Here is a 27,481-nt window from a genome sequence, read left to right as displayed (position 1 = left end):
TGCCTTATCCACGTCCAGAGATGGGGGGGCACTGGCAGATGCCACTCCCACCTCTGGGACCTCTCCCACGCTCAGAGCATGGGAGGCATCTCCGCTCACGGAGGCATCGCTTGTCGCCATTACTTCTCGGGTGGCCAAGTGGTCCACCAACCCGAGGTCGCGATTGCCGGATGACGACGCCGGGGACGCTCGCGCGACAACGTCCCCACCGCCGGTACTGGGGTATCCCTCCCCTGCACCGTAAACTTTTTCTAAAGGGAACTTAGGCGGTGTCATTTTGCAATAAACTCTCCTACGTGCCCTTTCAGTCGTCATACAATAATCCTTCCCTGGAGTGCACTGCGTTCGTTTTGTACTGCCATACAGAGATCCGTCAGTGCACCCACTCACCCCTCGCTCCGTTAGCACACGACACTGGTATACATCAGTGCCGTGCCCCAGGGTCCACCACGAGGAGGTGGAGCAAGAGGATTTTAGGATACGGACCACCGCCACTGCAGTCATATCCTCCAATGATTCCGAGTCATCATTGGAGAACCCCGTATCCCTCGGACCCCAACCTAACCTAACCTTTTTTTTTTTTTAACGTGGGAAAAACGCTTTACGCGTACCCCGCCCTCCTGGGGGAGAGACGGGGTTATGTGGGGCTACCCGTCCAGAAGGGACCAGGCCTACCCACTAAAAAACCTACGGTGACCTCCCTGAGCTAGATTGGAGGTGGTCGGGATCTCGAAAACGAATGCGACCGACCACCTCCAGCTCCGGCTTAAAGCCCCAATCCCGGGGGGGAGTGAAGCTCCCCCCAATCAAAACCTACACTATTTGGACCCCGTGCGGGTCACCCACACGGTGTCCCCCATCCCTGGGGTCGCTCGGCTGGGTGCCCCGAGCCCCAGCTCGAGACACCCGCGACCCCCGGAGACCCCCGTCCTCGCTCGGGGAAGAGAACCCGAAGGGTTCCCGCCCGGCCGAGGAGGGAGGTCTCCGCACGCGACAAGGAGGGGACAGAGGCGAGTTCCGGCTCGCGTCTGTCCCCTCCCCCTGTCCCACCCCCCTGGTCGACCCCCGTATATTAAATAAATAAATAAAAACTTATATAAATAAATAAAATAAATAAAGTTAAATAAATAAAATTAAATAAATAAAACAAACACAAAAGGGGGAGGGCAAATCAAGGGGTGGATAGTAAAATAAATAAAACGGGGGGATCGACCGGCAGGCCGCCTCTTGTGGTGGGGGGGAGGGGATTAGTGCTCCTCCTCACCCCCCGCGACCTGCCCACCCCGGGGGCGCCTAAAGGCAGCCCCCCTTGGCGGCGGTGGAGTACTATGTAGTTCCACCGCCGTCGGTACGTCAGCGGCCCCTAGCAGGGCGCCGACGGCCTCGGCGGGATCGCCCCGTCGAGGCCAGCCTCCTGGCGGAGAGGGGGTCGGCCTCCCTCTCCCTCTCCGCTGCCTCCTTCTGCGTGATTACAATCTCGCAGAAGGAGGCGAACGCTGCTCTTGACCTCTCGCTGCCGATCATGTGGTCGACCACGACCGGCAACGAGAGGTCCATTCCCAAAACGCCCCTTAGGTCTCTGCGCGGCGCCGACCACGCTGGACATTCCTCCAGCGTATGCCGCGCAGAGTCCTGGGCCTCCCCGCAGTGGTGACACTGCGCCGTCGGTTCCTTCCCGATACGACACAGATACTGCCCGAAGCATCCGTGCCCGGAGAGCATCTGTGTCGTGTGGTAGGTGAGCCTAACCCGGCTCCTTACCCATTCCTCTAGAACGGGCAGGAGCGCCCGGACAATAGGCCGGTCCGAATTGGCGGAGGCAATCTCCTCCCGCCATCGAACCAGCGTGTCCCGCCGGGCCTGGTGCCTCAGCACTTCGACCTCCTCCCCCTCGGGGGATAACTCCCCACGGCGGATGGAGCAGGCAATCTGGTAAGTGGTTGCCCGCTCCACCGCCATGAGATGAAGGGGAGTCATCCCCGCGAGGAGGCACGCCGCCTCCCCGGAGATGGTGCGATATCCCCGTATGGTCCGAATGGCCAGCCGACGCTGCACGCGCCATGCGTGGCGCATGTTGGCCTGGCTGGCCATTAACTCTTCGGACCACACGGGGGCTCCGTACAGGAACTTACTCTGCACCACCCCCGAGTAGAGGCGACGAATCCTGTCATCGGGCCCCCCCATATTGGGCAACAGCCGTCCCATGGCGGCTGCCACCCCATCGACTCGGGGGGCCATCAGGTCGAAGTGCTCTTCGAAGCACCAGCGGCTGTCGAGGGTCGGGCCGAGATAACTCATCTCGCCTTTCACCTCGACAGAGGCTTCACCTACCCGGATCCAGAGTTGGGGTGGCTGCTGGCTCCGAGGCAATGCGTGTAACCACATTGCCTCGGTTTTGCCTGCAGAAATCTCCAGCCCCAATCTCCGGATCCCACCGACGACGCAGCCCACCGCTGCTTGCGCCAGGCTCAGCGTCCTCCTCCACGTCCACCCCTCGACGACCACCAATGTATCATCTGCATAGCAGATCAGGTGGACGCCGAGGGGAAGGTTTGCCCGCAGCACCGCGTCATAAGCGAGTAGCCACAGGAGCGGTCCGAGGATCGACCCCTGTGGCACTCCGCGGTGCATCTGTTCCCTCTGGATATTGCCGTCCCGGCCCGGGTACTCGAACCACCTGTCACTCAGGTAGTCCCGGATGATCTCCTTGAGGTAGGAGGGCACCTGGTAATACTCCAGAGCCCTCACTACCTCATCCCATGGCAGGGTGTTGAAGGCGTTGGTGATGTCGAGACTCACCGCCAACAACACCCTGCCCTGAGCGACAGCATCCCTCCGGAGGGAGGCGAGACGACCGACGGCATCGACCGTCGAGCGCCCCCTCCGGAAGCCGAACTGGCTGTCGCTCAGATCGGGACCACCATGGTTGGACAGGTGCTCGACGAGGCGGTCGGCAATGATCTTTTCGTAGATCTTGCCCGCCTCGTCGAGGAGACACAAGGGCCGGTACGCAGAGGGAACATCTGCGGGCTTTCCCGTCTTATGGAGGAGGACAAGCCTGGCGGTTTTCCATACCTGGGGGAAGGTTCCCCGGCTCATACAGGAGTTTATCATCTGTATGAAAGCCGGGGCGAGGACGTCCAAGACCGCGGCCAACACCCGTCCAGGGACTCCATCGGGACCGGGGGCCTTCTTGCCCCCTTCCCGGATCCTCTGGACGGCTCGGGAGAGCTCACTCTCTGTGACCCCGAGTTCTCCGGTCCAGTTGGTATGGACCGACGGGGGCGGGTTCTCTCTCGTTCCCTCCTGGGGAGGGAAGAGTGTACTGAGGACCCGCCCCAAGAACTCGGGGTCCAGCTCCTCTGTAATGGGGGGCGCCCACGGGCGGAGCTTATTAAGCACCGCCTTGTAGGCGCGCCCCCATGGATCCCTTTGGAGGGATCCGAGGAGCTCATCCCAGGCCGCGGCCTTTGCAGCGGCTATTGCACGCTGCAGAGCCATACGGGCCGCCCTATATTCTGCGTAAAGGGCGGCCACTCTCGCCTCGTCGACGCCTCCAACTGGGTGGCGCCGACGTGCGCGGGTGTACTGGCGTCGGGCGCGGACGCACGCGTCCCTCACGTCTGCAATTTCGCCCGACCACCAGTACGCTGACTTCTTAGGAGCGTGCCTACCGGCCCTGGGCATCGAAGCGTCGCAAATCGACCGCATGACGCCCCGGAACCATGACACCCCCTCGTCAGCCCCGCGCTCCCTGGGTTCAACCCAGGAATAGGCGAGAGCTGTGGCTCTCAAGACGTCCTCGTCTAGTCGCTGCAGTGCCCATTTCACGGGCGCTGCGTGGGTGATACCTCTGTTGGGGGGCACGTCCGCCTGCTGCTGAGTGGCTTCCACCTCCATAGTGATATGGAGGTGGTCGGAGAGGGACTCCCACTCCGTGGCCACCCGCCAGGCGGACACACGGCGTACGGCCGCGGGGGTGGCCCAAGTCAGATCGACTATGGACCACCCGTTCGACCGCACGCACGTGGGTACGGAGCCCCGGTTTATTAACCGGAGCTCCATGCCCCCCGCCCAAACATCTAGAGCCTCGCCGCGAGGGGTGGTCCTGGGGTTTCCCCAAGCTGTGGACTTCGAGTTGAAGTCCCCCAGGACCAGCATCGGACCGGCTAAGTAGGGTGTAATCATCACCCTTAGCCGGTCCAGATACCCCTCGAACTCAGCGAGGCTGCAGTTGGGCGATATGTAGCAACCCGCGACCAGAAACCTTCCCCATTTGTACAGTACAACCCCTCGGCCCCGCTCGACCACGGAGCCGGGGGGGAAATCCCCGCCCTTACGGGCCCAGATTGCCACGGAGCCCCCAACGTCCCTTGCCCAAGGGGAGGAGTCGGGGACGCTATAGGGCTCCGCGACAACGGCCAACCCCACCTGCCTCTCCGCCAGGCCATGGACAAACAAGTCCTGGGCCCGACGGGAGTGGTTGAGGTTGGCCTGCACGACCGGGAGCGTCCAGGGCATTAAGGTCCCGTTGACGCTCCCGGTGCGGCCTCCGCACGGCCAGCCGGCTCAGAGGAAGGCGAGGGATCCACCTCCATGATTTCCGTCCCCCCGCCTTCCTCCATGGTCGGTTTGTCGGTGGGCCCCTTCCCACCGACTTTTCGACCTTTCCTCGGGAGCGGGGGGCACAGGCCACTCCCCGCTTTGTGCCCGGCCGGTCTCCCCAGCTCGGTGCAAATCGGGCACCGGGGGGCCGCCGGGCACACATTAGCCCGATGGCCGGTCACACCGCACTTGTAGCACTGGCCGCTACGGTCGACCGTGCTAGTGCACCGCTGCCTGACGTGTCCAACCGCCAGGCAACGGAAGCACTGCAACGGCCTTGCGGCCAGTGCCTCTACTTTTGCGGTGGACCAGCCCACCCGCAACTTTCCCGCGCCCGCCAAAAGGCGGGCGGCCGCGGCGGGGCATTTCAGCCACGTGGTGCCCAACCCTGCTGCCGGGGACTTGATGTCCCCGACCTTAATAGTGTCGGGTGGGCACCCCGTGGCTTCAGCTACCGCCGCCTTCACCTCCTCGGGGGTGACGGAGTCGTCCAGGCCCCTCAGGCGGAGATCCGCCGTTTTCAGGGGCCTGTTGACCCGCACCCCCAGGCCGATTAGTGCCGCGGCCATTTTTGATGCCAGGGCGTCGGCCTTGGCACCTCCCTCAGGGCCGGGGATCTCCAGTAGAAGACCCCCGGTCACCGCCCGCTTGGTGCGGATTTCTCCCACCCCCAGCTCGCTGAGCTTGATGGCCGCTTTCGCCGCCGCCATCGCCTCCGCCAGGGTGGTCTTGCACCCCTCCGGAATGGACAGCGAAATCGCTGCCGTCTTTGGAGGGGTGGCCACCCTGGGCGGGGCTCGCCCTCCTTTTCCCTTTCCCTGAGGGGCCCCTTGGAGTCCCTTAGAGGGGGGCGGGGGAGGGTTCGCGGCCTTCTTGGCCGCCCTCTTAGCCTTCCGGCCCACAACATCCGCCCAGGTCCCCTCAGAGGAGGGGTTGACTGGCACGGTGCGGGCCGGAGCCGTCTTACTCGGCTGCGAGCTGGGGGCGGGGGCACTCTTCTTCTTCTTCGTTTTCTTCTTCTTCTTCTTTTTCCCGTCTCCCGGGCGTGAAGAAGAAGAAGTGCCGGCGGGAAGAGGAGGAGAGGGCTTGGGGGGGTCCGCCGGGACCTTGCCACCGTTTCGAGGGGCAGGGGGCGAGCGAGGGGGCCCGAAAACCGCCTCGCTCAGCCTCGCCTGCACCCTCTTTATGGGCGCCAGCTTGGCATCTAGCAGGGCTCCCAGCTGTTCCAGGAGCCCGCTTGAGCCCGCCCCCGGCTCCGGTGACGGAGGAGGAGGGTCGGACAGGACCACCACCGACTTCCCCGGCTGTGTTGTTTCCGCTCGGGGAGGAGATGATGACGACGGCTTGGCGGGAGGGGGGAGAAGCTGCGAAGCCACTCCACTCCTCTTCATTGTCATCATCTCCTCCCTGTATGCCTTGATGGTGGCCTCAAGTTCCGCCACCATCCCCCGCAGGTGCTCGTTCTGCTTTTGCAGCGAGCGTATACGGGCTTCTGTATCCTGCGGGGGAGGGAAGGAGGCTGCCACAGGCAGATCAGCGGCGTTGGGGGGGCCCGGTACTTTTTCCCCCCTCTGCACGACCTCAAGTAGTGCCGCCTCGGCATAACGTGCAGACACCTTGAGGTCGCGCACGTAAGTGCCCTTAAGGTTGCCACTCTTGAGGGCGGTTGTCTCCACCAGGCGGACCTTCTGCAGGAACTCCTGCATGATCTCGCCTGTGGAGAGGCCGCTGATCTGCCTCGCCATCTCCGCCACCGCTGGGGTGGAGTCCTTCTTCCTCGAGATGGACTTCTTCTCGCCCTTCCGACTCCCCGTGGCCTGCTCGTTGTCCGAGTCGGACTGATGTTCCCGCCGGCGTTTGTGGGACCTCCCGGACGCGGACGTGTGGTCCGATCCACCTCCCAGCTGGAAGGTATCGCCCAGCCACGGTAGGTCGTGGCCGGGATTGGCAGTGTCGTCATCGGTGTCGTCGATTATCACCACCGGACCTCCCTTCGTCGCGGCAGTTCTCGACGATTGGCGCGTTGCGCGGCCCGTCGCGCCCGTTGAACCTCCTGCCTTATCCACGTCCAGAGATGGGGGGGCACTGGCAGATGCCACTCCCACCTCTGGGACCTCTCCCACGCTCAGAGCATGGGAGGCATCTCCGCTCACGGAGGCATCGCTTGTCGCCATTACTTCTCGGGTGGCCAAGTGGTCCACCAACCCGAGGTCGCGATTGCCGGATGACGACGCCGGGGACGCTCGCGCGACAACGTCCCCACCGCCGGTACTGGGGTATCCCTCCCCTGCACCGTAAACTTTTTCTAAAGGGAACTTAGGCGGTGTCATTTTGCAATAAACTCTCCTACGTGCCCTTTCAGTCGTCATACAATAATCCGTCCCTGGAGTGCACTGCGTTCGTTTTGTACTGCCATACAGAGATCCGTCAGTGCACCCACTCACCCCTCGCTCCGTTAGCACACGACACTGGTATACATCAGTGCCGTGCCCCAGGGTCCACCACGAGGAGGTGGAGCAAGAGGATTTTAGGATACGGACCACCGCCACTGCAGTCATATCCTCCAATGATTCCGAGTCATCATTGGAGAACCCCGTATCCCTCGGACCCCAACCTAACCTAACCTAACCTAACCTAACCTAACCTGACCTAACCTGACCTAACCTAGCCTAACCTAGCCTAACCTAACCTTACCTGACCTGACCTTTTTTTTTTTTTTTCGTGTGAAAATGCATTACGCATACCTCGGCATCCTGGGGGATAGCCGAGGTTATGTGGGACTCTCTTCGGGTGGGGGTCGACTCGCAAGCGACTCGATCCCCTCCCGAGGCCTACCGCACTAAAAACACACGCCCTCCTAAGCTACAGGGGAAGTGCCTGGATCACGCGAGTATTCAACAGGTCACTTCCCAGCATTACAATCATCCCGCGAGGGAGGGGTTAACCTCCCCCGCACCCTAATCTAACAGACCCCGGGCGGAGGGACCCGCCCGGTGTCCCCGTCCCTGGAGCCTTCGAATTGAGCTTCCCGAGCCCCAGCTCGGTCCACCCACAGCTCCCGGTGCCCTCGTGCACTGCTCGAAGCGGGGAACCCAAAGGTCCCCGCTCCAGCCAGGGCAAGAGGGCGCCGACACCGGTAAGGGAAGGTCGTCGGAGGCGCATCCGAAACGCCCCGACCCTCCCCACCCCACCCCCCACGCCACCCCAGAGCTCGGCTCCGGGATGGCCAGCTCCCCAACAAGAATCTAAGGGAGCCGGACCATCCCGGGAGAAGTTAAACTTCTCCCTAGGGCCGGGGTCAGCTTATACCCCGGACCCTCTCCTGAACCTCCCCCGTTCCAGAACGGGGGGATATCCTTTGACGCGAGGAACCTCGGGCCCTCCCCCCAGACACCGCCCCCCGACGGGGCACAGGTTGACGCGGGGGCCCAGAAACCCCCGCGCCAACCCCCTCATCACTACTCCCCCCTGGGGACACGGTCGGGCGCGAGGTGGATCCACTCCGCGCCGCCGAAACAACTCCCGCTCCTCTGCAACGACGAGGAGCACGACGACGCGAGGGTCGACCTCGCGCTCACCTCCTTCTTGCCGAGTTTGGGTCCGCCTCCCGAGCTCGCTCAGCGACCTCCTTCCGCGACATGACCTCCTCGCAGAAGGAGGTCACCGCTCTCCACGACCTCTCGCTCTCGATCATACGGACCAATACAACCGGGAGCGAGAGGTCCCACCCTTCCACTGCAAAGCAGAGGGCACGGCGCGGTCCAGCCCAAGCACGGCACTCCTCCAACGTGTGCCGCGCCGTGTCCACCTCCGCATCACAGTGGTGGCATTGTGCCGTCGGCTCCCGCCCCATCCTATGCAGATACTCCCCGAAACATCCATGACCAGAGAGTACCTGCGTGAGGCGGAAGGTCAGTCGTAGCCGCATCCTGCACCATTCGTCAAATATGGGCAGGATGGCCCGCACGGCTGGACGACCCGAGGAGGCGGCAATCAATTGCCGCCTCCAACGGTCCAACGTGTCCATCCGGGCCTGGCGCCTGCGCTCCTCGATCTCCTCGTCCTCCGCAACCGTTAGTTCCTCCCCATAGGGGCGGCGAGCGGAGCAGGCAATGCGATACATCGCAGCCCGCTCCGCCGCAGCCAAGGTGAAGGGAGGAACCACGGCGAGGAGGCCCGCCACCTCTCCCGAAATGGTACGGTACCCCCGTATGATCCGCTGGGACAACCGGCGCCGCACTCTCTCCAAGAGTGTCTGGCTGTAGAGGCGCCTCTCTGTAGAGGCGACGTACTTTCAAGCCCGGCCCCCCGAGGTTGGGCAGCAGCCGCCCAAGGGCGACCGCTGTTATCTCTATTCGGGGGGCCAAGAGATCGAAGTGATCATCAAAGCGCCAGCGGCTGTCGATAATCAGGCCCAAATACTTCATATTGGGCCTGATATCGACATCCGATTCTCCGACACGGACCCGGAGCTCATGCTCAAGCGGCGAACGCCGCCCCCGAAGCGATCCATACATCCAGATCGCATCGGTCTTGGCGGCGTTCACCGTGAGCCCCATTCTACAGATCCGTCCGACGACACAATCCAGGGCGGACTCAGCGAGGTGTCTGGTCCTCTCCCAGTTCTCCCCCTCCGCATATACAAGGGTGTCATCCCCGTAACAAATGACACCCGTGTAAGGGGGGAGCTCAACCCGCAGCACTGCATCAAATCCGAGGTTCCACAGGAGCGGTGAAATAACCCCCCCCTGTGGAACCCCGCCGTGTATCTCCCTCTTAAGCTCAGTTTGCGACCGGCCGGTATACTCCACCTCTCTGCCGCGGAGATAGTCCCGAATAACCTCCCGGAGATAGACAGGGACCCGATGATATACTAGGGCCCTATCTATCTCCCTCCAGGACAGGGTGTTGAAGGCGTTGGAAATATCCAACGATACTGCTATAAACACCCTGCCCTGTGCGACAGCCCTCTCCCGGAGGAGGCGCAAGCGCTCCAAAGCATCAACAGTGGAGCGCCCCCTCCGGAATCCAAACTGACTGTCGCTGAGATCGGGACCAATCCGCGACAGATGCTCGACGAGACGGGCAGCCATAATTCGTTCGAAAAGCTTACCCGCCTCATCGAGCAGACACACCGGCCGGTACGCAGAGGGAGAATTTGCGGGTTTACCCTCCTTCTGGAGGAGGACCAGACTCGCTCGCTTCCAAACCTTGGGGAAGGTTCCCCGGCTCAGGTTAGCGTTCAATACTTCCCTGAAAGCCGGGGCAAGGACCTCTAAAGCCAAGACCATTATCCCTCCGGGAACACCGTCCGGGCCCGGGGCTTTCTTGCCCTTGGCCCGACGCACCCGGATGGCCTCGGATAACTCCCACTCAGAGACCCGGAACTCGTCCGACCATTCGATAGTCGGCAAAGGGGCGCGCTCCGCACCCTCCTCCTCCCCAACGTTGGGGGGGAAGAGGGCGCCAACTACGCGCCCCAGGAGTTCCGGCTCCAACCGCTCCGTGACTGGGGACGCCCAAGGACGGAGCTTCCCCAGCACCGTCCTATATGGGCGTCCCCACGGATCGTCATGGAGGGTGAGCAGGAGTTCATCCCAGGCCTTAGTCTTGGCTGCGGCAATCGCACGCTTGAGGGCCTTCGCCGCCGATCTGTACTCCCTGTACAGACCAGCGACCATCGGCTCCGAGTCACCGCCCATAAAGTGGCGGCGCCGAGCGCGGGTGTATTGGCGGCGGGCACGGCCGGCCACTCTCCTCAGTTCGGCCAACTCGCCCGACCACCAATATGTAGACTTCCTTGGGGGCCGGTCTCGGACCCGGGGCATAACTACATCACAAATCATTTGTAGCGTGTCCCGGATCCACTCAGCCCCCTCTTCTGCCCCGCGCTCCCTGGCCGGAGGCCAGGCGGAGCCAATAATAACGGCCCTCAACAGGTCCTTGTTCAGGTGCTTCAGCGCCCATCTAGGCGCTGAAGGGATGCCACGCCGGGGGGGGCGTGTCCAACGACGGGTCCGATGCCACCGCCACGTCCATCAGGACGTAGCAGTGGTCCGAAAGTGTTTCACCATCCCAGACCCGCCAGTTGGACACGTGACGTGAGGCGGCGTCGGTTGCAAACGAAACATCGACGATCGACCAACCATTCCACCTCACGCACGTTGGTACGGAGCCCCGGTTTATTAACCGGAGCCCCATCCCCCCCGCCCAAATCGCCAGGGCCTCGCCTCGGACATTGGTCCTGGGGTTACCCCACTCCGTAGATCTCGCATTGAGATCCCCCAGGACCAACACCGGACCGGCCAAATAGGGGGTAATCATTACCCCCAGCCGGTCCAAAAACGCCTCTAACTCGTCGAGGCCACAATTCGGCGAACTGTAGCATCCCACAACTGAAAACCTTCCCCATTTAACTAACACCATCCCCCTGTCCCGATCGACCTCGGTACAGGGGGGAGCCGTTCTATCACGGCTAAACCACACCACCACGGAACCCTCCACATCCCCAAACCAGTGCGGATGGGAGGGGATGAAGTAGGGTTCCGTGACCACTGCCAGGCCAACCCCAAACTCCGCCAGGTGCTGGACCATAAGGTCTTGCGCCCGGCGGCATCTATTGAGGTTGGCCTGCAGTATCCGGAAGGGGGACCTATCAGGCATTATTTAAGCACTGACAGATACCCCTTCCATCGCCGACTGTCCCAAGGGAGGATCCCCTGGTGTCGGCTCTACAACGACATCCATGTTTTGGGAGGGGATGGGGGGAGTACTTGAACAGCCCCCCCAGACTTCGCTCCTGTCGCAGTGGGTGGGTCCGCACCACCCCCCTTTCTACGACTATTCCTCGGCTTAGATGGCGGGCAGCAAGCCCTGCTGCCCGCCTTATGATCAGCCGGCCTCCCCACCGCCTCACAGACAACGCAACGGGGAGGCGCGACACAATTGGCTGCCCGGTGGGATGGGTCCCCGCACCGGTAGCACAATGATGAGCGATCGACCGCCGCAGTGCATCGCTGCCGAACGTGACCTAAGGCCAAGCAGCGAAAGCACTGAAGCGGCCTGGTCGCCAGCACCACCACCCGTGCAAGGGACCATCCCACCTTTACCTTCTCCGCCCTCTCAATTTTAAGGGCGGCCGCAGCAGGGCACTGCACCCAAATAGTGCCCAGCCCATTGGGGGGGATTTTTATCTCCCCCACCCGCACCAAATCAGGGGCACAGCCACCCGCCACAGCCACCGCAGTCACCACCTCCTGAGGGGTGACGGAGATATCGAGGCCCGTCAAACGGAATTCCGCTTTCTTAACGGGCCTCGACACTCTAACGTCCATCCCCCTCAGGGCCGAAGACATTTTAGCCGCCAAAACATCAGCCCTGGAGGCCCCCTCCGCTCCGGGGATCTGAATAATCAGACCCCCGTTTATAGCTCTCTTCCAGGTGAGGGCCTCTATGCCGAGGTCCCCCAAATTGATATCCTGGCGCGCCACTTTGATAGCTTCTTCGTAAGTGGACATGCTCCCCTCCGGCACAGTTATCGTAACTGCTGCCGTACGGGGAGGGGCCACCACACGAGGTGCCGAACCTTTTCTGGTCCCGGGCTTGCCCTTAGGGGAAAGCATCCGGACACCATTTAAAAGCGGCAACGCGGCCGCCTCTCTCCTAGCCCGCCGGCCCACCACCTGTGACCAAGCCTCCCCAGTGGAGGGGGGCGAGACCACAGGCCAAGCCTGTGGTCGAACCCCGGGAGGGGCTGCCAGCCTCAACGGATGGGAGACAGGGGTCGTCAATGCGACCCCCAAAACATTTCCATCTCCCGCTATCGTCTTTTTCTTTTTCTTCTTTTTCCTCTTAGCGGGGGGAATTACCCCGCCAAGAGGAACAGGACCTCCCGGCAACAAATTGGCGGGACCGCCAATAGCGGTGGCCCTCGACTCCTTAGCCAATTGGGTCCCAAGAGGCTTCAACGCTCCCACTCTAGCAGAGGGGAGAACGTCCCGCCGGTCCAGCCCAAGCTCCCGCTGAAACGAATTAAGCTTCGCGTCAATGAGAGCCCCCAGCTGGGCCAACAGGACGGCACCCCCTCTAGGTGCCATAACATGGACCCCCACATCAGACGGGTCAGCGACCACGACAGGCTCAGGGGCCTCCGGAGCCATCAAGGAGGGCGAAGGCGATGTGGGGACATCTTGCCGCCTTTTCATCGCCATCATCTCCTCCCTGATGGCCCCAAGAGTCTCCCGGGTCTCCTGGAGTTCCTTCTTCAAGGAGAGATTCTCCGCCCGCAGTTCGTCCCACAAATCTGCGGACGGAGAATTCGCCGGCACGACGGCAGAGGGAGCGGCCGCGGGGGAGCCGAGAGATGGCCTGAAAGCCCCTCTTCGCTCCAACTCCCTCGCCGCCGCCTCGATCTTCCTGGCAGACTCCTTGAAGTCCCGGACGAACGTGCCCTTCAAATTGCCACTCCTTCTCGCCAGCCTTTCGACGTCGCGAGAATGGCTTACGATTAAAGAGGCAAGCTCGCCCGGAAGAAGACCCCTCATGTCCGCAAGGTGGTCATAAACCTTAGGGGCACGGTCCTGTCTCTTGCTCCGCGGAGAATCCAGGATCGGTGATCCTCTCCTCTTCGCGGGACAAGAGACCGCCGACCCCAAGGACCTCACCGAGACAATATCATCCTCAATGTCGCGAGTGCTCCCTCCGGTAATACTCCACAAAATGTCGCCAGTCCCATCCAATCCCGAAGGACGACTTCTGGGCCTACTCCGCGATATAGATTGCGGGAACAGAAATTCCTGGATTCTCTCCTTCAGGACGGTGTCGGCCACCGATCCAACAGCAGGACCAGCAACAACGACCGCTTCCGGGCGCGGTTGCCCCTCCTTCACGACCGCTTCCGGGCACGGTTGCCCCTCCTTCTCGACCGCTTCCGGGCGCAGTGACCCCTTCTTCACTACATCTATCTCCCGAGACACATCATTAGAAAACATTTTATTCATATCGGCCTTGGTTAATACCCCCACCCATTTCTGAGCAGGAGCCTCACTCGTCAGCCACTATTTGCGATAATGGCGGACGTGTGTGTATACTCCCGGGGGGTGCCGCTCCACCCCTACCGCCGGGGATCCTAGGGCCCCATCCCTGAGGCCCCTTGTCACTACCCGACCCCGGATAAGGCCGGAGGTGAAAACCCACCCACCTACTGCTGTGCGCGAGCGCCCACACACAAATTGTGCGTAGGCGCACGCGCACATCAGTGGCGCGCTAATGACCGGTGCATCCACCGGTCCACCTAGATGTGCAATGGTGCTACCATCACCGCGCACCGAAGCTTAGTAGTTAGAGACATTTTATTATAGAGGTTAGTCATCCTCGCGGGCCGGCCGATCAAGGCAAGCCCCCCGTTCCGGTAAAACATGACCACCGGCTTACGGTATGGGGCCCCTGACAGACGTTGCGGCTACGTCTTTCCGTCAGGGACACTAGGGTTACCTGCCTACTCCGTCCGCACTCTGTTTCAGCCAAAGCCTACGCAGAGTCCCGGGGGCCCCGCGTGGAGGTGGAGTAGAAGGATTTTGACCAGGATGGAGCCATCAACTTCACCGAAGTTCTTCACCCCAGGCCTCTCTCCCGGACACGTACCGAAGGCCGTGCCACGGACAAGTGCCCAGTTCAGAAGAACATCAGTTCCATTGAGGTTTCCATTCGGAGGAGGGGGATTTCCAAGAGGTATGGAGGCCTCGAGGTCATTCCCTACAACCGTCTGGAATCCGTCCCAGCCCTATGCCCCCACCTGACCTGACCTGACCTGACCTGACCTTTTTTTTTTTTTTTTTTTTGTTTTACGAGGAGGGGAAAATACTTTGCGTACGTAGTGAGGGACTCCGATGGTGTGTACCCCCTAAAAACCCCTCCTCCTCTAAGCCTAATGTCCTAGGTATGTAAAGAAAAGGATCCCACCCACGCGGAAACCGCCGAAAAGCATTACTGCACGTTGCGAGATTCCTTTCCTAGCCCTACTTTCTATTTAGAAAATCACAGTTAAATAAATAATGATATATATAAGACAATTGACTGCGGATTTCAATAATCAACTAGAATTTGTTTCTCTGTAAACCAAAGTTTTCGTTATTTATTTATGTACATTAACCACTATTTACATTATATACAAGCTCACCTGTAAACCAAAGAAACGACAATTAGAGTTAATTACTTTATCCTTTTTCTATCTGCACTATGATCTTCTGTTCTAACAATTACTATTAAACTCTTTTTTATTTAATCTGCCTCGATTTTTCACATGTGCTCTATCCTCGATCCCTATCGGTCGATTTTTCAGATTCCCTCTTTATCTACTCTACTGACAATGAGACGCGGTACATTCAACTTAAAGAAAGTACATTCTTTCTTTACATCTCCCCCCGCCGAGGGTGGGACTTTCCAAATATATATTCTATCCTTCAATCGTGGCTACTCCTCCAACTCTTCTTCCTCTGTGTCTTCTTCGTCGATTGAAGTTGGTATTAATTTGCTTGTGTGGAAGAGGCCCGTGTCGGATCTTCTTCTTCCCATTTCTAACTTATAAATTGAGTTTGATATTTTATCAATTATTTCAAATGGTCCAATCCTCAATTTGTCCATCTTCTTCCTATTTAGTTTATTTCCGTTTTCCACGTAAGCTTTATCTCCGATGTTAAATATATATTCCTTTCTGTTTTTATCGAATAGCTTTTTATTGTAGTTGTGGGATTTGATTGTATTTTCTAAAGCTATTATTTTATCCCTTTCCCAGCTATCCTTATTATTTATTCCTTTTAATTCATTTGGTCGGATACTTACATCTGTGCCATCTAGTAAGTACTCTGGTGCGAAGCCTGTAACTGAGTGCTCTGTTGTATTATATTTTTTTCCACATTCTTGCGCTATTGTTGCCCAGGCTTTTTTATTATTTTTTTCATTGACTTTGCATCTTATTTTGTTTACTATGGTCTGATTCAGTCTTTCATTTAATCCATTAGAGAAGGGCGCATTTACCGCAGTAAATATCATTTTTATTCCCTCTTCTTTCAGAAATTCTTTAAATTCTTTTGAATTAATGCCTGGGTATTGATCTGCGAGAATCACATTTATATGGTCTGTCTCTAGTACCTTCTTAGTTAATTTTATGAAGTCATTTGCACTTTGTGTCTTGGAGGTTGTAATAAAGGCGTACCTTGTGAAGTGGTCTACTAAAAGATGTAAATATTTTTTGGTGGATCTAGATCCTCCAAAACCGCCGATGGTATCTATTGATACTATTTCAAACGGTTTTGATGCCGGACCTAAATGTGACATCAAACCGAGTTTTCTTTGACCTCTTGATTTATTCTCTATGCACACTTTACATTTCTTACATGCTTCTATTATATTTCTTGTTAAATTCTTTGCTGTGTACACCGGGCCAATTTTTTTTATCATCTGTCTAATACCTATGTGGCACCAATTTTTGTGTACTTGGTCTATAATCTTTTTACTAAATTCTTCTGATAGTATGATTTTTTCTGTCTTTTTCGTTCTTTTGTAGTATATTTCATTTTTGTGTTTCAGGCCTTGTCTTTTTTCCTTTATCTCCTTATTCTTTTCTTGGTCCGCTATTATCTCGTCTAATTTTATTAAGTTTACTGTTTCTAACAAATCTTCCTCGTTCTCTTCCGGTTCCAAGACCGGGTTCCTGCTCAGACAATCAGCTCCTACATTCTCTTTTCCTGGTATATACTTTATTTTAAAATCGTACTGTGATAAGTAATGTGTTAGGTCACCTAGTTCTTCGTCTGTTCGTGTTTTTATATTCATATTTTCCAGGGGCTTATGGTCTGAGTATACTGTAAATTGCTTGCCTATCAGCCAGTACTGCCAGTATTTTACCGCCTCTTTTATTGCCAGGCATTCTAAATAGATGGCCTTTTTCCGTTTTTGGGTTTCGTTTAATTTTCTTGAAAAATATGCTACTGGTCTATCTTTACCATCTAATTGTGTCTGCTTTAGGACTGCCCCGATACCTTCTATTGATGCATCTGTGTATATTACAATAGGGAGTTCTTGGTCAAATATTTCCAAGACCGGTTGTGAACATAGCAGTTCTTTTATTTTATTAAATGCACTTTCGCATTTTTCAGTCCATATGAATTTTTCATTCTTCCTTAGTAGTTTGTGTAGTGGATCTAGAGTTATTGCGCTGTTTGGTAAGTATTCGTGGTAAAAATTTATCTTTCCTAGGAATTGTCGGATGTTCTTCTGTGTTTGTGGGGTTGGAAAATTTTGTATCGAAATTAAGTTGTCTTTGAGAGGTCTTACCGAGTTGTTTTGTATTATATGTCCAAGATATTTCACAGAATCTGCAGCAAATGTGCATTTCTTGAACTTCAATCTAAAACCCTCTTTTGTAATTGCTTCTAAAGTCCGTTCAATGTGTCTTATATGTTCTTCGAACGATAATGAGTGTATTAAAATATCATCGATATAATTTGTTACGAATTCTGTCAGCCCATGTTTTCTTAATATGTTGCTTAAAATCCGTTGGAAGGTTGCTGGTGATGTTTTTAGACCAAATGGTAAACACGTCCACTGAAAATGTCCTTCCTGTGTGACGAATCCTGTTTTATTTCTATCCTCGATTCGCAATGGTATGGACCAGAAAGCTGAATTTATATCTAGAGTTGTAAAATATTTGCAATTCCTAGCTCTTGTTATTATATCCTCTATTAACGGGAATGGTTGTTCCTGTGGTACTATGATTTTATTGAGGTCTCTGAAATCGATGCAAAGTCTTGATTTTTTGTTTTCATCTTTTTTAAACGCTAATGTTACTGGTGCTGCAAACGGACTATATGATTCCTCAATGAGGTTTCTCTCTAAGAGTTTTGCAACTTGTTCTTCTATTTCCTTTTTATCTTCCATAGAACACCTGTAAGGTCTTTTGCTACAATATTTATCGATTAATAAATCGATTCGTGCCTCGTAATCTTTTACGGTGCCTACATCGTATTTGTCTTTTGCGAATACCGTCTTATATTTCTCTATAATACTTTCTATTTGACCTCTTTTCTTTTGTCCTAAGTGGTTTACCTTTATCTGGAAATCTCCATGAATGTGCTCATTAAAGTTTATTGAGTATGTTTCTATCTCTTCTTCTTGTGTTTTTGTAATCTTTTTATCGATTGTGTTATCTATCTCTCTCGTATTTATATTTTTCACTTGTTTTATTTCAAGGTTTTCATCTTGTATTAATTTGAATTTCTTTATCATATCTAGACCTATGATAAAATCCTCAAAGTCTTCTCTTTCGACGATAAATACATCTATCTCTTCTTCAATATCAAAAATTCTTATTCTTATGGTTATTAGACCTTTTGTGCTTTTTACACCATTAACCGTTTTTAAAAATATTTTGTTCACATCTTCTTTTCCTTCTATAATCTTGATTAGTTTAGCATTTATAAGAGAAATTTGTGAACCTGAGTCATATGTTCCTTTTATTTCTAGCTTATTTTCTAATAATAATTTTATTTTGATTAATGGTGTAGTTATTCGTTTTTTGTTTCCTTATTTAGTTCTACCTCTAATACCGAGTTACTTCCTATAATCCCAGATTTATTGAATTTTTCTTTCTCCCCTTCTCTTTTCTTAAACCAACATGACTCTTCTGGGTGATATCTCATGCCCTTATTCAAACTTTCACAGTTTCTGCATGGCTTCTTTTCTTCAAATTTCTTTCTGTACTCGACTTTGTCTTCTTTCTTTCTTGCAATGTTGTTTTTATTTGTCCAACTTTCGCATTTTCTGATTTCATTGAAAAATTCAGTTGAGTCTTTACATTTCTTCTTGTCTATTCTATTCCTTATGAATTCAGGCAAGCCTGCTGCTATAAGCATTACTAAGGTGCTTGAACTTATATTTTTATCCATATCTAGTAATAATTTCTCCTTTCTCATAGCGTATTCAATCAGTAGACCCTCTTTATATCTAAATGATATAGCATACATGCCTGTGCTCCATCCCTGGTCTGAAAAAGTTTCTAAAAATCTAACCTTCCATACAGACCATTCAGCATCCACTGTCAACTTTGTCAGTGTTGCACAGTGCCAGTCTAAACATGCCTTATCTAAAAATAATCTTAATATCTCAATCCTTGTGCTATCTTTCATGATTTCAAACCTTGTGCATTCTTTCTCGAATATTTCTAACCATTGTTCAGCGTTTGAATGTTTACTTGTGAATTTCTCAACCATAAACTTCTCTGCTATATTTTTCAAGTTTCGTTGGCTTTCGTTCTTTTGTGTAGTTTCCCCTTCCTTTTCTATTTTGTCTATTATTTCATCTAAGTACGTGTCGTTACACATTATGTTTCCCTCTTCATCTATATATTCTTTCTCCATTTCTTTGGTTAGTGAAATCCACACTTTCCTTACCTGATGTCTCTTGGTTAAACTCTTTTTTATTCTTTTATAGACATTCGTTTTCATCAGTTCTGTGTGTTTATCTACGCATGTCATTTCTCCCGGCAGAGCATACTGCTTGTTATCCTCTGTTGTAATTGAGGTTATGTAGGTAATGTTCGTTTTTGGCTCTTTTGGTGATGCCATATATTTAAATTCGAACATTAGCTTTCTTGTCATTTTAACAAAAATTGTCGTTTTATAAGACAATTGACTGCGGATTTCAATAATCAACTAGAATTTGTTTCTCTGTAAACCAAAGTTTTCGTTATTTATTTATGTACATTAACCACTATTTACATTATATACAAGCTCACCTGTAAACCAAAGAAACGACAATTAGAGTTAATTACTTTATCCTTTTTCTATCTGCACTATGATCTTCTGTTCTAACAATTACTATTAAACTCTTTTTTATTTAATCTGCCTCGATTTTTCACATGTGCTCTATCCTCGATCCCTATCGGTCGATTTTTCAGATTCCCTCTTTATCTACTCTACTAACAATGAGACGCGGTACATTCAACTTAAAGAAAGTACATTCTTTCTTTACATATATACAATTGATTTCATTATAAATATGCCAAAACTATGTCTGGTTGTCTCTCTCTCTGCGTCTGCGGACTCGTTCCTCCTGTTGTATTGTTCGTTCCTTGTCCTCTTTATCAGCCATAATCTCGTTGATAAAATCTTTGACTAAGGGCCTCTTCATCGTATCCTTTAGGGTCGTTATGAGGCCGCTCCAATTGAGGCTTCCAATCTTATTTCGCAGTACTTCTCTTTGATTAGTCCATGCTGGGCACTCGAGTAGAGTATGCTCTGGACTGTCTGTCATGATGTTGCATCCTATGCAGATGCTGTTGTCGCACTTGCCTATCCTTGTAAGGTAATCGGCAAAACAGCCGTGCCCCGAAATTACCTGTGTTAGATGGAAGTCCAAAATTTTTGGCCCCCATCCTATCCAGTCTGTAATTGTTGGAATAAGTGCGTATGTACTCCGTCCGTGGGTGGCGGTATCCCACCGTGCCTGCCACAGCCCGAGTGTGTTGCTTCTTTCTTCTTCTTTGATCTCTTTCTGCTTTATTCTATATAGATCATCTTGAGTGTCGATGTCAGCGACTCTTTGAAAGATGCGTCTTCTTTCCTCAGCCAGTAGTGTTAGTGGTGGTACACCCGCTAGCACGCATAAAGCTTCCAGGGAGGTAGTCCTGTACGCCCGGACTACTCTGGCTAAGGACATTTTCTGTATTTTATTTAGCATTTTAGCTTTTGTAACACGTCTAGCTACTATAGCCCATATCGGGGCTGCGTACAGCACAACCGATTCCACTACTCTGTAGTATAAGATACGTGATAGGTAAGAAGATCCACCGATGTTCAGCATGATTCTGTTGAGGGCCCCTGCTACTTTGGTTGCCTTTGTAGTTACAGTGTTTAAGTGGCTATTGAAGTACTGATTGCCCTCTAGAGTCAGTCCCAGGTATTTAACCTCTTTTTGGGGAATGAGGGTGACGTTGTTCAGTTTGATGTTTATCCCGCGGGTGGACTTCCTTCCTGTGAGCAGTAAGAGCTCCGTCTTTTCAGGGGCCAGCGATAGCTGATTTAATTCGAACCATCGTCCTATCTTCGCCAGGGCTAGAGTGGTTCTCGCAGTAAGGTCTAGTGCTTCAGAAGCGCTTACTATCAATGCCACGTCATCAGCAAAGCCGTACAAGTAGGCGCCTCGGGGGAGGGCTATTCTCAGTAGTCCATCGTATTGAATGTTCCAGAGCAACGGTGCGAGCACAGAGCCCTGGGGCACGCCCGCATAGATGTTAACCTCTTGGTATTGTCCTGTGCTGTCAGTGTATACTACTATTCTATCTTCCAAATAGTTTTTTAGTATACCTAGTAGTTTGTTTGGGAGTTTCCTGTCTGCCAGTGCCTTGGTCAGGTTATGCCACTTTACCGTGTTAAATGCATTGCGCACATCCAGTGCGACCAGTGCGCAGTGGTGGTTCTTCTTTTTGGCTTCGTCCCATCGTTTCATCACCTCAGAGATTGCATGTACCGTACTCTTACCGCGACAGAAGCCGTACTGGTTATATTCAAACTTGACGGTTTTCAAGAGTCGTGTTTTCAGACAGTGCTCTAGTATTTTGGCGATATTGGATAAGATGGTAAGCGGTCTCCACCCTACGCTACCATCTGGCCCCGGTTTCTTCGGTATTAGGACTAGCCTCCCTTTCTTCCATGGTCTAGGAAAATAGCCCAGATTATAGCATGTATTCACTATATGTGTTAGATGTGGTGCTGCTATGTCACCTAGTAGCTTGGCAACCTCAGAGGGTAATCCATCTAGTCCTGGGGCCTTCTTTTTAACTGACTTGATCGCATCCAGTATTTCTATTGTCGTGAATGGACTGTCATTACAGGGTTCTGTCTCGGAGCTGATACTTGCTGTGTTTACATCTGCATCTCGTTTAGTTTGGAATAGAGAATCTATTGTTTTTCTTGTGTCGCTGTCTGAAAGACTAGTAGGGGGAGGCTTGCCTGACACAGTGCCCATTACCCATTTATAGGGCTTGCCCCATATATCGGCATCAATTCCATCTATGAGGTCGAGCCAAGATTTTTTCTTTGCATTGTTGATCATTATCTTGAGTTCTTTTTTCTTTTCTCTGTATTTTTTATGGGAAGATTCAATTATTTCCATTGTTTTGTCTTTGGACCGTGCTCTCTGTAGAACGCGTCGAGCTGCTATGACTTCTTTTCTTAGGGTGGCTATCTCGGGGCTCCACCACCAGACCTCTTTTCTTTTTGTTGTTTGTGGATGTTGGCATGTGGCTTCAAATATATCCTCTAGATTCTGGATGTATGAGTCGATATCCTCTATCGTCGAGATAGTTAAAGGGTCGGCTATCTTAGCCATATGTGTATATAGTTCGCTAAAACCCTTCACTTTTAACTTTTTGATGTTCCTTCGAAGCACTCTCCCAGCTTTTCCATCGCTCAGTGAAAACTCGTGCACCAAGTAGCGGTGATCAGAGGCGGTGTAGTCGTCTAGTATACGGCTATTAATGTTACCATCAGCCATGTACTTCCCGCATAGTAGGATGTCAATTAGGGATCTATGTCCGTTTCTCTCGAACGTATACGTTCCTTGGCTACATGTAGGGTAAGCTTGTGGTTGTTGACCATCTCCATCACCACTCCGCCGCGGTCATCTAGCGTACCAGAGCCCCACACCGGAGATTTGGCATTTAGGTCACCTGCAATAATGCAACGCTCTGGGTCGATCTTTTCCAGGAAGCTCTCCAGCTCTGTGATCCTATCCTTATAGTGATCTAGCGTTATATTGGGTGAGAAATAGCAAGAGACCACGGTGAAGTCACCCAGTTGGACAGCTACAATCCCTTTGCTTTTGAAGGATTTTTTAATACTGTTGAATGCCCCGATTGAGAACATGGGGATCCATATTGACGCGTCCTTGAACCCGTCATTATGCCAGTGGGTCCATGGGGACCACGGCTCAGAGATTATTACTATATCGGCCCCTAGCTGTGTAGCCGTTTGATTCAGAAGATCCTGTGCCATCCTACATCTGTTCAGGTTGATCTGTAAAATCTTGAACTTGTCTTTGGATATATCTGGTGTAGCCATGTGTATAAAACCAAGAGTACAGGTAAGTGGTATGTAAGTATGTATATATAAAATGTATATATAAAAGTATAACAGGTGTATATGTATAACTGGTGTATATATAAAACAGGTAAGTATGTATATATAAACAGGTAAGCAGATAGGTAAGTATGTATAAAAAGCAGGTAAGTGAGTATACAAGTTTGTATATATATGTATACAGGGTGTCCCAAAATTCGTGAAAATCCCGAAAGGGGGTGGTCCCTGAGACCATTCTAAGAGACATTTTCCTTTGCACCAATGTCAACTGCGGCTTTGTTTAGGAGTTATTAACGAAAAACACGGACCAATCAGAGCGCGTCCTGGCCCGCCGCGCCGCGCCGCGCCGGCAAGCGAGTGTCGGTGGTACGCCGTGACATCGCAACGAACAAGAGTTTCTCGATAATGTGAATCCTCTCCGATTTCGATGAGCTTTGGATACGTTGTCCAGACCATGATTCTGAACAACATTTCTCTTTAGACTTTTTGGCAATCGGCTTTAGTTTACGAGATAATCGTAAAAAAAGAGAAGAAGCAGAAACTGATTGAATTAAAAACTCACGTATTCAGCCGTAAATCCATTTGCTGCTTCGAAATGTGTGTCACTGGGTCACTCGGTGACGAACTGCACAGATGTCTTCAGGTACACGGCAGTACCGAAAGCCAAGGGACGTACGGCAAGGTCGACGAACTGCACAGCCGGTGGTAGAAGGCCTAAGGGATGCGCGGTCAAGTCGACGATCCAGAATTTAACTTTCACTTTCGAATCGATAAATAATTCGTATGTTTATTTTACACAGATGCCTTGAAATTTTTCCACACTCACAATCACTGTTCACATTTGTCAACACATAGTTATGCACTAATAATAATTGCCATATCCCTTGTACTGCTGCACAAATCACAACAATCAGGTAATGCAATCACTAGACTGCGGATTTCATGCATTTGTAGCAAACATGAGTAGGTGCATTTTAATACAGTAGAGAGATTAAAATAATTTCAAAACACCAATGTATTAATTTTCAAATTCTTAAAATGATCACAGTAAGAATCAAATATCTGTCTGGCTCCTGTCCCTTGTAATAGCGGCAGCCAACATTCATTTTGCATAAAGATTCGCAGTCTAGTGATTAGTTTAAATATCACAGTCAAAAAAACAGCTAATACATAGCAACCGTTAGCTTTGAATTGACAAGTCTTTGGACATGTTCTCTCTACCGCGGCTCGAACGACACTGATTTTCCGCAAGATTTTTCTAAAGAATTTAGGAAGGGCATTTAGAGTGTCGAAATTCGAAATGCACGCTGTACCACGAGAACGACGGGACGGTTGGACGAAAAACAGGATACGAGAAGGACCGCTTTAAGACTTATGGCAATCACATGTTTAGGTTTTCCTGTAGATTGGTACGCAGAGTCGATGGGTAACCGTTCGAAAACGTCGTCTGTCCTTCTTTTAGAAAGTTTCTTAAGGAAGGTATAGGACAATAGGGATGCTACGCTGACCTGACATTTTTACCCCTTGCTGGGTAAAAGGACGGATGACGTTTTCGAACAGTTACCCATCGACTCTACGTACCAACCTGCAGGAAAAACTAAACATGTGTTTGCCACAAAGCTTACAGCGGCCCTTCTCGCATTCTGTTTTTCGTCTAACCGTCCCGTCGTTCTCGTGCTACAGCGTGCATTTCGAATTTCGACACTCTAAATGCCCTTCCTAAATTCTTTAGAAAAATCTTGAGGAAAATCAGTGTCGTTCGAGCCGCGGTAGAGAGAACATCTCCAAAGACTTGTCAATTCAAAGCTAACGGTTGCTATTAGCTGTGTTTTTGATAGTGATATTTAAACTAATCACTAGACTGCGAATCTTTATTCAAAATGAATGTTGGCTGCCGCTATTACAAGGGACAAGGGAGCCAGACAGATATTTGATTCTTACTGTGATCATTTTAAGAAGTTGAAAATAATACTATGGTGCTTTGAAATTATTTTAATCTCTCTACTGTATTAAAATGCACCTACTCATATTTGCTACAAATGCATGAAATCCGCAGTCTAGTGATTGCATTACCTGATTGTTGTGATTTGTGCAGCAGTACCAGGGATATGGCAATTATTATTAGTGCATAACTATGTGTTGACAAATGTGAACAGTGATTGTGAGTGTGGAAAAATTTCAAGGCATCTGTGTAAAATAAACATACGAATTATTTATCGATTCGAAAGTGAAAGTTAAATTCTGGATCGTCGACTTGACCGCGCATCCCTTAGGCCTTCTACCACCGGCTGTGCAGTTCGTCGACCTGGCCGTACATCCCTTGGCTTTCGGTACTGCCGTGTACCTGAAAACATCTGTGCAGTTCGTCACCGAGTGACCCAGTGACACACATTTCGAAGCAGCAAATGGATTTACGGCTGAATACGTGAGTTTTTAATTCAATCAGTTTCTGCTTCTTCTCTTTTTTTACGATTATTTCGTAAACTAAAGCCGATTGCCAAAAAGTCTAAAGAGAAATGTTGTTCAGAATCATGGTCTTGACAACGTATCCAAAGCGCATCGAAATCGGAGAGGAGATAGTTCAGATAGTACATCGATCGATTTACAATTACAAGTTACTTATCTCGTAAACTAAAGCCGATCGCCAAAAAGTCTAAAGAGAAATGTTGTTCAGAATCATGGTCTTGACAACATATCCAAAGCTCATCAAAATCGGAGAGGGTTCACATTATCGAGAAACTCTTGTTCGTTGCGATGTCGCGGCGTACCACCGACACTCGCTTGCCGGCGCGGCGTGGCGCGCCGGGCCAGGGCGCGCTCTGATTGGTCCGTGTTTTTCGTTAATAACTCCTAAACAAAGCCGCAGTTGACATTGGTGCAAAGGAAAATGTCTCTTAGAATGGTCTCAGGAACCACCCCCTTTCGGGATTTTCACGAATTTTGGGACACCCTGTATATAAAAACAGGTATGTATATATAAAACAAGGTAAGTGTATGTACAATATATATAAAATGGAACAGGTATGTATATATAAATAAATAAATAAATATATAAATGGGTAAATAGGTAAGTAAAAGTTGTATATATATCAAGTGTGATATAAACTGCAGGCAAATATGTATTAAGTAGTAGGACGGTTTACTGCAGGTGAGTTAGTGTCTGTTATAGGAGTCTTCTTGCCAATTATCTCTTTTGTTTTTTCTTTTTTTGCTCTAGCAGTCTCCAACGCCTTCCGGTATATTGGGCATTTCAGACTGCCGTCTCTATGGCCCTCAACCTGGCAAAGGATGCACTTCTCAGCGTTATTACATTGCGGGGTCTGGTGGTCATCACTGCCGCACCGGCGACAGAGCTTTGACCTATCTTCTCCTTGACATGTCTTAGTGATATGTCCAAATTCTCTGCATTTATAGCACTGAACGATGTCTTCCCGTTCAACAATTTTGCATTGTCCCCAGCCTACTCGGAGGGAGCCGCTGGCGAGGAGTTTGTGCGCCACCTCGGTTGGCGCGATGACCGTCGCGTTCTGTCTACCCGCAAAGGCCGGTCGGAGTGCCTTAACTAAGATGTTTTCTGCCGCTCTCCGGTAGATATTCAACAATGGCCTTGTTGATATCATTCGCCGTGACGTCGCCGTCCAGTTGCTTTAGATGGAGTACTTTTTTTGAGGAGCCGAAGACCGTAGTTTTTGCTCCTGCAATCCTTGAGTTTATAAGGGTACTGAAAATAGAGGCTTTCGTGGAGTCTCCTTTTATTGAGACCATAACTTCACCCTTTTTGCTAGACTTTACTCCAGCGATGGTGAAGCCCTCCTTGTCAATATTGATGTTACTTTTTAGCGCTTTGAGCGTCTCGGCATATGATTTCGTTCCGTTGTTGATCAATATCGTCTCGGTACCATTTTGGGGTCTTTTAATTAAGTTTGCGAGATTCTCCCCTTTGTAGTGGTTACTATGGATATTTACTTTGATGTTTGTATTGAAGAAGATGGCCTCGACCATCTTCCTTAAAACAACAGGGTCCATCTGTTCATAGCTAATCGCTATACTTTGTCTATTATTTTCTTGGGCAATGTCTTTCAGCTCTTTAATGGCTTTGTAGACTGTCTCCAGGTTAATGGGGTTCTCATCTCGCTCCCTGTCGATTAAATGATATATGTATTTTTCTTCCAGGATTTTAGACATAGGTCTGCCTTTCCTGCCCGGCAGGCATGTGGCCACAACAAGATATAAAACCGAGCCCAGGGCAGGGTCTTGCTCTAACATTTCCTCCTGGCCTTGATACTTATCTAGGATGGTTTTGCTAATGCCTTTGTCCACTTTCAGGTCGGCAGGGGCAAAGCATGCTATGTCTGAATCCCTAGCATTAAGTAGGTTAGTATTACATATTTTTGTTTTTTGGTATGTTGTGATGTTCCAATTTCTGTCCTGCAGTGTACAAAAGTTCTCATATGAGATTTCTCTACCTTTCCAGGTTTCCATCTCCTCCAGATCTACTTCTTCCGGGTTACCCGTCTGGGTGCCTATGGCTCGTGTCTCTGTTGTCTTCTTACTTCGCTCAGCCGGATTCGACTGTATTTTTGTAAGTGGGTCTTCAGTTTTGGATTTTCTGCCACTTAGTGCTTCTTCCGGGTGGTTTAGTCTATTAGCCGAGAGGTCTCTGGCATGTGAGTTTTTGTACGCTCGTTGCATACCATTAAAAATTTTTATCGTTCTTTTTATGGCCGATTTTATGTCTAGTT

The 27,481-nt window shown here is 51.3% G+C and overlaps 3 protein-coding genes across 3 annotated transcripts; all 3 read right to left on the bottom strand.

Moving 5' to 3' along the window:
- Positions 1-4,520: 4,520 nt before the first annotated feature.
- On the bottom strand, positions 4,521-8,533 carry LOC143219866 (uncharacterized). Its single transcript, XM_076445673.1, has 2 exons — positions 8,184-8,533; positions 4,521-7,014 (listed from the first exon to the last, which is right to left on the bottom strand). The coding sequence occupies exons 1-2, from the start codon at positions 8,531-8,533 to the stop codon at positions 4,521-4,523; spliced, it is 2,844 nt and encodes a 947-aa protein (XP_076301788.1).
- Positions 8,534-10,572: 2,039 nt separating this feature from the next.
- On the bottom strand, positions 10,573-11,268 carry LOC143219865 (uncharacterized). Its single transcript, XM_076445672.1, has one exon. It carries the CDS (start codon positions 11,266-11,268, stop codon positions 10,573-10,575), a length of 696 nt encoding a protein of 231 aa, XP_076301787.1.
- A 10,913-nt stretch (positions 11,269-22,181) lies between these two features.
- Positions 22,182-22,721, bottom strand: LOC143219864 (uncharacterized). The gene has a single exon (XM_076445670.1). It carries the CDS (start codon positions 22,719-22,721, stop codon positions 22,182-22,184), a length of 540 nt encoding a protein of 179 aa, XP_076301785.1.
- Positions 22,722-27,481: the final 4,760 nt, after the last annotated feature.

The sequence above is a fragment of the Lasioglossum baleicum genome, unplaced genomic scaffold (genome assembly GCF_051020765.1).
Source record: "Lasioglossum baleicum unplaced genomic scaffold, iyLasBale1 scaffold0086, whole genome shotgun sequence".
Classification (NCBI taxonomy): domain Eukaryota; kingdom Metazoa; phylum Arthropoda; class Insecta; order Hymenoptera; family Halictidae; genus Lasioglossum; species Lasioglossum baleicum.
Note: the sequence above shows the minus strand (reverse complement) of the source record. Positions and strands in the feature narration are given on the sequence as shown.